We start from the raw sequence: 12,940 nt of genomic DNA on the forward strand, positions 1-12,940 counted from the left end.
CAACGCAGCACCTCAGGTTCTGGGATAAAGCCAAAGGGGGAGCGTGGGGCAGGCTGAGGAGGGCTGGCCCGCTCACTCCACTCCGGCTTCTCCCTTTTGGGCACGGCGGCCCCTAGGTTCCGGCAGCGGCCGATCCGCTGGCATCCCCCGGCGGGAATCTCGCACCCAGCACCGCCGGACACGCCGACCCCGGGCCGGACACCCCGCCTGACGCAACCCGCGCCCCGCTTTGCCCCACACGGGAGCCGCGAAACCTCCCGCCCTCGTTGCATCACCCGGGCGGGGCGGGGCGGGGGCCCGGCCGCCTTTAAAGCGCCGCGGCGGCCGAGCCGCCCCAGCAGCGCTCCGAGCAGCGCTCCGAGCCGCGCCCGCAGCCGCAGCCCGACATGAAGCGCGACCCGCAGCTCCCCGAGGAGCGCCCGGAGCCGCCGCCACGCCCGCTCCTCTCCCCCTCCTCCTCCTCCTCCTCCTCCTCGCCCTCGGGGCAGGCGGAGGGTGCGGAGCTGGGGGCGCCGGTGTGGATCTTCGGGTACGGCTCGCTGGTGTGGAGGCCGGGCTTCGAGTTCACGTCGCGCAAGGTGGGCTTCATCCGCGGGTACAGCCGCCGCTTCTGGCAGGGGGACACCTTCCACCGCGGCAGCGAGAAGATGGTAAGGGGCGGCGGCGGCGGCGGGGGGCGGGGGCACCGGGGTCGCGGCTCGGCTCTAACAGCGCTGCCTTTGCTCTGCCCACAGCCCGGCCGGGTGGTGACGCTGCTGGAGGACTGCGGGGTGAGTACCGGGGCCCCGGGAGCTGGCCTGGCCGGGGGGGTGCCCGCGCCACCACCTGGAAAGGTGTGGCGGCTGCCGAGTGCTCTTGAGCCCCGGCGGGATGGCGGGGGATAGTGCGGTGCGATACCCTTCTCCGCTGTCTTATCACTTGTGCGGAGATCCCCCGGAGTAAGGGAGCCTTGATTTGAAACATCAGCGGGGGGCTGGACAGGCCACTGCAGGTGCAGCATCCCGTAACCACCCTGCTCTTTCACTTTTAGGCATGCACGTGGGGTGTAGCCTATGAAGTCCGTGGGGAACAAATCGCTGCATCGCTCGAGTATCTCAACATGCGAGAAGCTGTCCTGGGAGGATATGACACCAAGCTGGTGAAGTTCCACCCTCAGGAGAAAGATACAGAAGAACCCATCCTGGCTCTTGTTTACATTGCAACGCCCCAGAACCCTTCTTACCTTGGCCCAGCATCTGAAGAAGACATTGCAGCACAAATCATTGTCTCAAGTGGTTGTGCTGGCCATAACATTGAGTACTTGCTGAGACTGGCAGACTTTATGCGCTATTTCTGTCCTCAAGCAGAGGACAAACATCTCTTCTCCATCGAAGAGGCTCTCGTTTCCATCCTTCCGTGTCTATACTACACAGAGGAGTCTCTAGAAGAAACTGCAAGTGTCCCTCAGAAGACTAAGGGTTGAAATAGGAAAATTTTTTTGCAGGGCTCAATAGAAGGGACATAAGGGAGAAGAAAGCAGTGGGGACAATCTTAACTGATGAAATATACTGGACTGAGTGAACAAAGGGACAATTAGCAAGTAGTTGGGGAGGGAGGAAGTGGAGAGCAAAATGCTTGCTATAGGACTTGCAATTAGTACCTGTTACACTCCTTATCTGTAGCATCACAATACCCATCACTGCCTTCCAGTTGAAGAGCTGGGATCTTCACAGGAACTCTGCTCTGCAAGACTTGCTTCTGGGAATCAAACCTGAGGCATTCATTTTCTTTAGAGAAAGAGGCTCATCTATTCTAAAGTGTTGCACTTTCTCTTTTTTTTTTCTTCTTTTTTCTTTGAAGACTAGTTGAGCAGGACTTGACTGGGTTTAAGCAGTATATATGTAATTCTACCTCAGATTGGCAAAAAGCTATTTGTGTGGTGGTGGAGACTTTGGCAGATTCTGCCAAATAAAATATTTTTTTTCCCCTGCCTTGTCCCACCTCCAGTACAGTGACCTGACACTAAATTTTAGAACGTTTGTGCAATATAAAATGAACAGGCCTCTGTGCTCTTGTGGGTCCTACTTATGTTGTGAAGGATCACAGTAATGCACTTATTTTCTAAAATGTCATGCTGTATTTATTATGTGTTATATTTCATCTTAGGAGGGGTATCCAAACTACTCACATGCCACAGTGGTACGCAGCCCACACTCAGCCTTGCATTTGTGCCTTCTAGTTTCAAATCTGTTTTCTGAGGAGCTAAACCTCCTTTCATGACAAGCTTTTTTCCAAGCTTCACTGTCCTTGTGCTGCTCCAGACGTAACTGACTCTGTAAGAAATGCTCCTGCCTGTGTGGGAAGCCTGTGCTGCCTGCAGGAAAGCTGTCAGGATTCAGGAGAGTTTTAACTAGCCCTGTACTGGATAAACCTCTGGTGCTTGAGGATGACGTGGGTTTCTGTAGCATCATTTGAGGGGTTCTAGTTTCGTACAGGGGTGTCTCTGGCACACTCATTTCACTGCAGAGGACCATGACTGAGCATACTTGTAAGTCTGCGAGCTGCTGAAAAGCCCGCCTTGATCACGTTAAGCAGAGGCACTGCTGTGAGCTCTGACTTTTCAGCTGCACATATTAGCAGCATGAAAACCCACAGTATTTTGGTGAGAAAACTGCTGCTACTGCAACTGCAGCAAAACAGCTCTTGAGAGCTGACCCCTGGGACTGTTGGCTCCTCCCAAATACCATGTGTTTTTTTTTAATTATAAAAAAAGGCTAGGGACTGTTTGTATTACTGTGGCTTGTATGCATATGAAGTGGTATGGTGCTGTGCCCAGTAATAAAACAAACTGACAAAATCAGTCTCATGTACTTTGGTGTTGGCCTTTTTTTTTCTGGGTTTTTTTTTTCTGTTATGGACTTGGAGTTCAAACTAAGCAGTCTTGGGGTTTGTTGAGGTCTTTTTGTTTTGGGTTTTCTTGTTTGTTTTTGTTTGTTTGGTTTGTTTTTCTGCTTTTTAATGGTGGTTTTGGTTTTTTTTTTCAAACAAAGCCTTAACTGCTAACAGTGCTGAAGTTCCTATGGATTTTTTGTGGTTTTGTTTTGGTTTTTTTAAATCATCATGCTGCTGAGCAGCATGCCTCTGCCAGATCTAGCGGAAGAACCCGACTGACTCTTTTCCTTTGAGAAAAGGGGATTCAGTGACTTTCTCTTTCCAGCTCTTGTTGATTGTGGAGTGTTGGTACTGACAACAGACACAAGCCAGCCTTCCAAACTCTGCAGGGCAGACACAGAAATGTAATTCTTCCTTGGCAGGTCAAAGGATTTTCATTCGGAGTGCAATTTGGCATTGCTGTTTCCAAGAAGTAATAGTGGACAGACAAGAAGCTGCAGCTGCAGCCAGATCTGCTGGCTCCAGTAAGGGAGTCAGTTGTTTTTCTTCTGCCTTGTGCCCCACGTGGTGTGTACAGGGGTAATGTGCACATTCCCACTCCTCTAGTTACCAGCTCCCTCAGCACCTGCAGATCACTGTTCCTACCAGTATAACCTGTCTCAAGACTTGAGTGATGGAGTCAAAACTAATGGAAACAACTGAATATACCACTAATTGAAGGCAGTTGCATGTAACTTACCTGCAGAGAAACACTCCCTCACTAGAACAAGGCTGGGGTCAGATTCCAGAATAACTCCAGAGGAAACAAAACCATCCTACACACCTTTCAAATCTTCACAGGCACAAAGGTGCCACTGGCAGGGATTAATATCAGATGTGCACTGAGCACCCCGCATTGCCCTTGCCTGGTCCTGCCTTGCCTTGTGTCCCCATGATCTTCCACGTCTGGTAACAGACAAGCAGTGAATGCTTGTGAGCAAGGCAGCTGCACAAGGAATGTTCCTTTGGTGGCTCTTTCTTCTTCCCTGAAAAACTTCACTGTTTTAAGCACAGGTACACTACTCCACTGAACTACCATTTTCTTCCCAAGGAGTTCTTTGTAGTGGGCTTCCAAAAACAGGACCCCATTTTCTCATCAGAAGTGGTGAATATGGCAGCTTGCTGCTGTCACCCTGCACTACATCTCCAAGTCAGGCCCTGAGGTAATCAGGTAACTTCTTTCTCCCATGGCTTTTTCTGTGTCCTGTGAGTCTGGGAACTGGTCATGTTTCGGTGAGTTGATGAATTTAAAAGGTTAAAATGCCAGATTTGAGCCTTGGCCATGTGAGTGAGGAGAGATGCCACCCTGCAACATTTGCTGCGTGCCCAGACCTTGTACTGCTACACAAAAGTGGGGGCTGCTTGCCTCTGCTGAGCCAGGTGGGGAGGAATATAATTGCTGCCTGGAGGCAGTCACTTGGGAGCGCCAGGCAGATGGTAACAGACAAGGACAGTGTCCTACCCCAGATGTATTTCACTACAGGTTTCCTCTCCCCATGCCATGACTTGCCAGCCCAAGAGAAGCAACTGGCTGTGGGTGCAGTTCCAGCTTCTGGCAGCTCTGCCACTGACAACTGGCCTGGGAAAAAACACTTGCCATTGTCAGAGGGTGGGACAACCAGTGCTGCCAGGCACTTCTGGAGATGCTTCCCTATCCAGCAGCTTCCTCATGCATCTGCAGTTTTCTCTGACTTCACTATGACAAACTTGTGCCTATCAGGTCACCTCACATTAGAAACCAGTTGCAATGGAAACACATTTACAGGCGCTATCTGTTGCATATTCCCAAGTCTAAAACCAGCACAATTAATATGATTTCAGTTCCTTCTTCAGCCTTTTCCATTTTCCTGCCCAGCAGTTCCCACACAGTCTTGGAACATGGGCCTGAGTCACCATTTCCTTGAGTACATTAAGACAGGACCTACCCAGCTGTTTTGCAGTGTCACAGGCCAACTAAATAAAGTAGATGACAACAGTTAATCCAGACCCAGCCTTTATATGTTAAAGCACTCCTGAGGGCAAACAGTCCTTAAAAGGCAGGGAAAAGGATAAGCAAACTCAGTAATGTTAAAGGACTCAGAGAAGGCCAAACCAAGAGGAAAAGTCTCTGGTTTTTAGATGCTACAGTGTCATCACAGTTTCAAGGTGGAGTGTCCAGAACAGAGGAGACCACACAGGTAAATGTGATTCCAGCTTTAGTAAAAATGTAGTTTAAATATAAGCATCTCCAAGGTGTGAACTTACCTGTGCTTCATGTACTTCTCCAGATCAGAAAATTAATGAGACCAAACTTGTATTTGGTTGATGACAATAAATACATACAATGTGGCAAGGGAAGGAGATGGTAGGAGAGCGGAGAGGAGAGGGAACAGACCAATTTCCTCAAATGGGTGTGAAAGAAGCCAATGGCTTGGTCAAGCCTACCTGAGGAAAATGTACATTTGAGTATCTCAAAAGTGTGGCCAGCACAAACTTTGAAGGCTACTGAGGAGCCAGCCCAGGATCTCAGTCCCAGGAAGAACTGAAGGGGGAAGGTGGAACTTTTGCATGCATGCCCACGGGCTTGAGAGGCTCCCTGGGGCTCTGCCGTGTGTGACAGGGGGAGTCTCACAGGTGGCCTGCCAGTCACAGGGAATGGCACACGCTGGACTTAGCATCTGTTACAGGAACTGCACCTGGTTGTACATAGCACGTGTTATTCCATATGTGTCAGCTTGCTGCTTAAGAGACAGGCTGAAATAGGGATTTAATTAATTACAGATGTTTCATATGCAGAGGAATAGCAAAAGACAAAACCCCAAAGGTTTATCACTGCTCCAGGTCAGCCCCTGCAGCCGGGCAGGCGAGAGTGGCCGGGGCTCTGTGTGACGGAGCCTGCAGAGGCTGTGCTGGCCTGCACTGGCCTTGCAGCAGAGACACTTTGTGCACGCTGAACACAGGGGGGGTATGTCCAGAAACCACATCTGGCTTGGTAACAGCCTCTTCTTCTGCTCCGGCTACCAGGAAAGCTTGGAGGGAGAAGAAGGCAGAGGAAAGAAAGAAGGTCTACCGGGTGTACAGCTGCACCAGGACCAGGGAGATAGACTTGGCATGAAGTATCCAGACATTGTCACCTGTGTGCTTTGACACTTCTCCATGTAACACATTCCAGACAGTTCAGTGCCAGAAAGGGGGCACAGCTGACATGGCCCAAAACCCGGGAGTCGCTCTAGGGCTGAAACTTTAAATCAGGTTTTATCACATTCAGTGCAGTAGTTTCAGCCCAAAGGCAGAAGGGAAAACAAATGAGCAGAATTTGGATGGGAGTTGTTCCCCGAGTCAGACTTCTTTCTCACTTTGATGCTGCCAGTTTTCATGACAGGGCCCAGATTTCAGCAGCACCAAATGCAATTGTTTTTTAGAACTCAAGGACTGATGCAGCATAAAAAAGTGCAGTCCCAGTGCACAACTGAGCAACGATGTGCCATCGGCACTCAGGCCAGCTCAGTACAGAATCAGTCCCTGTGCATGGGAGGAACAGCAAGGGATTAACAAAACTGATTTACAGTCAGGCTGTGGAAAAACTACACTTGCAGCAAAACTATCTGCTGCTCAAAGTCCTTAGGAATTTCTTCCTAAGGCAATTACTAGTTGCCTTGCCTTAGGTGAAAACTAAGCTGATTTATATGCTGTATTAAAATTACGAGAGAAGCCCCTTGTGGCTTTGAAGGAGCCTTGAGGCCTGGAGGGGAGGGAGGGCGGAAGGAAGTGGGCATTCTGGGCAGCACTGGGGAAGCTCTACATGCTTTGTTTACAAACCCTGTACACTTTTTGTTTGGCTTTTGGATGTGTTTTATCCCTTCTCAACTCCCTTTTCATCTCATCGTAGTGCCAGCCACACTGATGAGTGTTTATGCTTGTGAATTCCTGAAGCACAGCCAGTACCTTGAACTCTAGAGAATGAGACTGAAATAACGTAAAAGGTCAGGGAAGTTCAAAGACAGAGGTGCTGTTTTCCTAGCTGGGGACACCACACTGTTCCCAGACCACGCTGGGCTGCTCTGGGAACACAAGAACAAAGACTTCTCTCTTATGTCCTCCTGTTTACGCTGTTTTTTTGCCTCCCTCACCTCACTGTTTTAAAAAGACTCATTTCAATGAAGCTTCAATTAAAACCACCAGGGATCAATTTGGCCTAAGCCTGACAACTGAAGAAACACTCGATAGCTACCATCACTTAAAACTCCTGCCACCAAAGGAAAAGTGAAGTTTTTATCCCACTACCCCAATCCTGCTCAATCACATAGCAGGAGCAAGCCGCAGAGTGTTGCTTTGTCCACAAGCAGGTATCAGCTATTGAGGCACCTGGAAATCTCTAAGAGTTTCACTCATGGAAAGGCAACTCAGAGGGTGACTTTCAGAGAGTTTGGAGAGGAGAGGTTTCATGTACCCTTTCTGGTTAGCAAGCCTGACCTTCAGAAACACGATGAACACCCACCTGAGCTGGCTGGGCACGTGCTGGCTACGTGCAGCTCACCTGTGCCCTGCAAGCAGAGAGCTCTGGCGCACCTGCCCACACTCCGCACTTCCAGCCGCGCGTCTCCGCAGAGCGGGGCATCCCAGCCATGTGCACACACCATGTGCTCATTGGCACGGCACCACACCTGCCCCACTGCCCTCATTCACAGCAGAAGGCAGGCTAGGGAATGGCGTGAGCACTGGGTTTCACTACTTTCTGGCCTCAGCTGTCTGCTTTGCCTTAAACTGTGGACTGAGGGACAGAGACAGCACAGACAATATGGAAGTCATTTCACAGACACACATCCAGCCCACTTACAGCAATTATAACCTCGTCTACAAACAAACCACCTGGGGGGCAACCACAGCCAGCTTGCTGATATTAAACTCTGTCTACACAAAGCATATGTGACATTTGAAAACATTTAGAAAACAAACTTTCAAAAGCAGCTTTTTATCCCCTCCTTGTCTAGACGGCGTAGCGGCCTTGCCAAACTCCAAGTCGGCACGGAGGAAGCTCATGATGCTGTGGCAGGGAGCAGCGCTGCCTGGGCCCCGGGGCTGGCAGGACAGGCAGGAGCTGCCCACCTCTGGCCAGTGCTGCCACGTGGGCTTCCATGTGTCACAGCACCAAGTGACAGCCAGCGCCGCAAGTGACCTCCCAGGACTGCAGCTGGTGACTTTGTTGGATGTGCTGGAGGTGCACAGGGGTGGGGGATCCTGTTACAGACAGCTGGGATCAGCAGCTCTGTCGTCAGAGCTTCTACCGCTGTCATGGGCTGAAATCTCTCACTTATTCTTGTTTTCCAGTGAAGTACTCATTTCTTTAAGTAAAATTGAGCCAAAAGTACATTTCAAACAGCTAGCAGGTTCTTTGATTATACATAAATTCATTTTAGATTACGCATACATTCATTAGTTGGTCTGCTTTATAGGAGTGTGTTTTACTTCAAGTTGTTTCTCTCCACAAACACACAATCCCATTTTTAGAGAGGGAAAGGTGCAGGAGTGCCCAGCTCCCCACAGCTATGGTAGATGCTGCTTTTCATCTTTCCTTTGACAGCAACTGTTAAGAGACTCAATTACCTCTGGACATGTTAGGCAGGCGCCAGATGAAAGTTTCTCTTGCTGCTCCAAAGCACAGTGGATTTTTGCAGCATTTCTGTCTCTAAACTACATATATATTGAATCTATTCCTGGGAATACATCCTATAATTTGAGGGCAGCTGAGCTCAGGACTGAGGGAAAAAGTAACTGTGGGACTAGGCTTATTCAGAGTAAGTATCCACTATTTTTTCCCCAGAGGATTGCTGCCTCATTTCATTTGATGGGAGGATGTTAAAAATAAGCAGCAGATCAATTCCTTTTTCTCTTGCAATGGTCCTGTATTTGTTTATGCCTTGATGCACACAAATGCAGGGGGACTGTTCCCCACTCTGACTTTGCTCTGGCAAATCACTATAGCAACATCTGCCTATCACTGTGGCACCGTGGTAAGCTTAAATTCCTCTTCATGAGAAGAGGTGCAATTTCTGTTGTACAGACGGGGAGCCGAGACATCAAGAGTAAGATTTTAGAAGGGTACAGTGACTTTCAAAGCACATTGTGAAATACTGAGGGATGACGTTTTTCAGACTAGTCAGAACTGTACATTGGGTGTTCAGTGATACCATACTGGAAAAGAGATAGCGTGTGCTCCTGTAATCAGCACTACATCCTGAGGCAAACATGCAAGAGTCATCAATCCATATTTTCATGGATACTCTTAATGTTTGAGGTTGTTCAGTGAGGATGTGTGTTGCAAGTTTAGTGATTTGCTGTCAGTACTCTTAAACTTTCACATAGCAAAGCAACTAAAATTTAGGCTCAGCAGAGAAACATTTTATATAGCTTGGGGTGTTTTTGCTTTATAGGCATCACTCAAATTTGTTGCAGTATCTCAAGCTCTTTTACCTGCTAACAGTTCCAAACTGCTCACTTGTGTTAATTCTTGTAACATCTCAAACATGAGATCTGGTCTAAATTAAAAATTTAAACAACATTACTTTTCCCATATGCTATCAATTATATCACTGCAAGGCCGAGCTGGGCTTCTCTAATCTGTCTGTGAATACTCTACCAAACCAGTTCTCATTCAGTATTTAGTTACTTGATTCCAGACAGACACAATGATACAAAGGACAGCAAACTGCAGTGAAACCAAATTACATTAATTATGCAATATATATCCCTGATTGCATATGTTAACAGCAAGTTATCAAAGCCAGGGAAGCTGCAAAGCTCATGACTGGTTGTTTCAAAATGATATAAAGCACTTCAAAGCAGCCAATAACAGGAATTATCAGGACTTCCAAGTCAACACTGTTTTAGAAACCTCCTTGTGCATCACAGATTCAGCATCACAATGTCAGTAAGCTTCTAATTAGTCATTGAAATTGATCTGAGTGTCAAATTACTAAAATAGTAAGAAAAAAATAATTTGTGTGCTAACCAGATTAAATAAATATCTCTATAAAATTAAGCCTGCAAGTTAGTTACAGTAATTTCTTCCAAACTCTGAAAATGCAGAGAATGATGAAAAACTTTAGTCATCTGGACAAACAGACATTATGAAGCTGAATTACTGTGTCAGGGGCCCTTGAAATCCAGAGACTGGAATGTCCCATTATGTACCTTTAGAGCTATTTCGAGATTCTCTTCAACAAAAATGGTGCCCCTGCCCGTGGCAGGGGGTTTGGAACTAGAAGATCTTCAAGGTCCCTTCCAACCAAAACCATTCTATAGTTCTATGAAATACCATAGTACTATGATTGTAAATAAGATTAAATCAAAGAAAAATCTAGATTAAATGGCAAGAGGGAGGTCTGCAAGAATGCAGACATTGTTCAAAAAAGTGTTCACATGAACTCCATGTAAAGACCAGGAGCAGCAAGAAAAATAAGACTCAGAAGGGGCCTCCCATTAGCACCCACTAGATGCATGGAGTAACACCCCCAAAACAGGTTTTTGGCTGTTGGTTTTCAAAATCCTCTGAAGGTTCATACAGCCAGAACATCTCTTGTGTTTTCCCTGCTTGCAAAGGAAAACCTGGGAGCTTAGTCCCAGACAATGAAGTGTCACTCAAGGGTGTGTCGGGCCACGTGCCATTGCATTTACTGTGCAGCAGCACGCTCCGCTGATCAGCACGTAGCTAATTGCAGTCACACGCCAAACGCTTAATGTAGTTTAAAAAAAAAACAAAGCAACATTCAGCAAGCTAAGTGTGAAATTTGCTGACTCTCCTATTCTTAAAAAAACCCCATCAGCCTTCCATGGGCTGAGTGAAATATAGACACTCTGCGCCGCCTCTTCCAACTGACTGCAGGGAGGACGAGGGCTGGCAAAGGTGACTGTGAGGAACTCAGATGGATTTAGACCAATCCTGATATAAGTTTTGACTTGTCCATGGAGGAAAGTTACTTGAATTACAGAAGGCTGTGAATTAGAGAACAGTTGTTCCCAGCAAACACAAATGTTCTTCCTCAGCAAAGAGCTTACCTGGAAGGGGAGTTCTTTAGGAACAATGTTGAAGAACAAGTATCATAAAACCACTTGTCTATGCAGCAGCTGCAAAACTCTAAAAGGTACTCACTACACTGAATAAAAATGAGGATTTCTGTGTTTGCACTCTACTGTAACACCACACTTGAAAAGATACCTGAAGGACAACCACCTGAAAGACAGATGACATCTTACCATGGTATGGAGGGAGGGCTCCCACCTGTGATGTATTTCTTCCTAGAGGAAGACCCAGTTGGGAAGTTAAGATGTAGGGATACATCAAAGGAACTACAGGAATAGATGAGAGGTAAGATTAATAGGATTTGTTTCACCAAATAGGAGAGCATTTCTTAAACACATCTTGAGAAGAAAGCTTCTAGTTTCTTGTTATTAATAAGAAAATTAGGATAAATTTAACAAATAGTCAAAAAAATCAGTTTTGTGAGACAATCCAAAGGAGTAGTAAATTTCCAAGTAAGTTCTGATCTCTGAGCAACAGTAAGAGTTCTTGTATGATTAGCTTTATCTTAATTCATAATCTTCACAACAGGAGGTACGAGGCATAAGGGTCACACATTTGAAAGTTAACACTTTAGACAGAAGCATTTCCCCTACCAACCAAAAGCACTGAAGTCAACACTTGGGCCTTAAAAGGATTTGGATAAGGTTGAGGACAGGGAGGGAAAAAATGCCAATTGCTTGCAAAAAGAAGTCAGAGATGACAAGGGATACTGTAGTGCTTGGATGTTTAAAAGCTCACATGGTCACCTGCCAAGTACAGCAGACCTAATGGAACCAACAATACTAACAAAGAAGGAAGAGACACTCCACAGGAAACTCAAGAAGACACAAAAGTTGTGTTCCAATGTTTTCTTCCCCTCCATGTTCCAATGTTTTCATCCCTCATTCTATCAGGGATGCTCATCAGCTGAGGAAGGAAGGAGTCATTGTTTCATACCTGAGTACTGAAACATTTCCTCATGCTTAGGATACAAAATAATTCCCTCATATGCCCCTAGAAGAACATTCTATAAATAGAGTACAGTACAAAATGCCTGGAAGGCCTATTAGCTTTGGAGTAACTTCACTTTTCTGAAGGGTTAGGCAGGAGCAAAGAGGAGGCTGAAGCTGGAGGAAACCATCATGCACTCCTCCATTTCCAGAGGCATTTGTTGGATGCTTTTCAGAGGAGCATATGCTAATGTGAGTGCTACAAGAACAACTTGTTTACTCTAGAGATCTGCTGGTTGAATCTGAGAGCTGGGCCATCTGTATTGTCCTAATAGATACTCCTGAGAGAGAGGCTGAATCATCCCTTCCCCTCTCATTCACTGCTATGCAACTGGTGCAGGCTGCAAATAAAAAATAAATCCTTCACAATTCTAGGAGTGTAAGATATTATTACCTTTATTTTAGTACGTATGTCTCAGTTATACTTCACATGCAAGCAGCATCCCTTTGGGTAATGAGCTACAAATTGTTTTCCAGCCACCCAACAGAAATTTCCAGAGGACAGCAGGGCGTGTGCCACCATCCCTCCTCGAGCAGGAAGGGGAGCACAAGGCATGCCTGTAAGGCTCCCTGAGTGTTATAGTGTGTGTTTCAGACTAGAGTGTCAACAAAAAAAGAAAGATGGAGGCAGAAGTGAGAAGCTGAGGAGCCTGTAAGTCTATCTGGGAGCAGAAGCAGGCCAGCACGCTCCACTGAGACAAGGACAGGACATGCAGTGCAGTGGTCACAGGGCAGCACTTCCTAAATTACACTGATCCACATCCTGCCCCAGAGTGATTTTATCTATTGTGCTCTTCCTCCTCTCAGCTGCAACTTGGCTGTTCCTGAGCTACAATCAAAGTAGTGCAGATCCCTATTCCTGCTGCATAGAGCTTTTCCCACTGAGCTTTGTATGCCTCCCCCACTGGGAAATGCTGCTGAAGGAAATACTTTGGGGATATGGAAATAAAGCAAGATACAGCTCTAGGCAGACAGGCAGCTT

At 47.0% G+C, this 12,940-nt stretch overlaps 1 protein-coding gene across 1 annotated transcript; it reads left to right on the forward strand.

Annotated features, from left to right (window-relative positions):
• Positions 1-338: 338 nt before the first annotated feature.
• On the forward strand, positions 339-2,849 carry CHAC1 (ChaC glutathione specific gamma-glutamylcyclotransferase 1). Its single transcript, XM_015632328.2, has 3 exons — positions 339-650; positions 735-770; positions 1,031-2,849. The coding sequence occupies exons 1-3, from the start codon at positions 387-389 to the stop codon at positions 1,460-1,462; spliced, it is 732 nt and encodes a 243-aa protein (XP_015487814.1). The 5' UTR covers positions 339-386; the 3' UTR covers positions 1,463-2,849.
• The last annotated feature ends 10,091 nt before the right edge of the window (positions 2,850-12,940 follow it).

This window comes from Parus major, chromosome 5 (genome assembly GCF_001522545.3).
Source record: "Parus major isolate Abel chromosome 5, Parus_major1.1, whole genome shotgun sequence".
Classification (NCBI taxonomy): Eukaryota; Metazoa; Chordata; class Aves; order Passeriformes; family Paridae; genus Parus; species Parus major.

Coding starts and splice junctions, on each gene's coding strand:
- CHAC1 (XM_015632328.2), top strand. CDS start 387: ATGAAGCGCGACCCGCAGCTCCCCGAGGAGCGCCCGGAGCCGCCGCCA. Junction 651..734: donor ACCGCGGCAGCGAGAAGATG/GTAAGGGGCGGC, acceptor CTCTGCCCACAG/CCCGGCCGGGTGGTGACGCT. Junction 771..1,030: donor CGCTGCTGGAGGACTGCGGG/GTGAGTACCGGG, acceptor TTTCACTTTTAG/GCATGCACGTGGGGTGTAGC.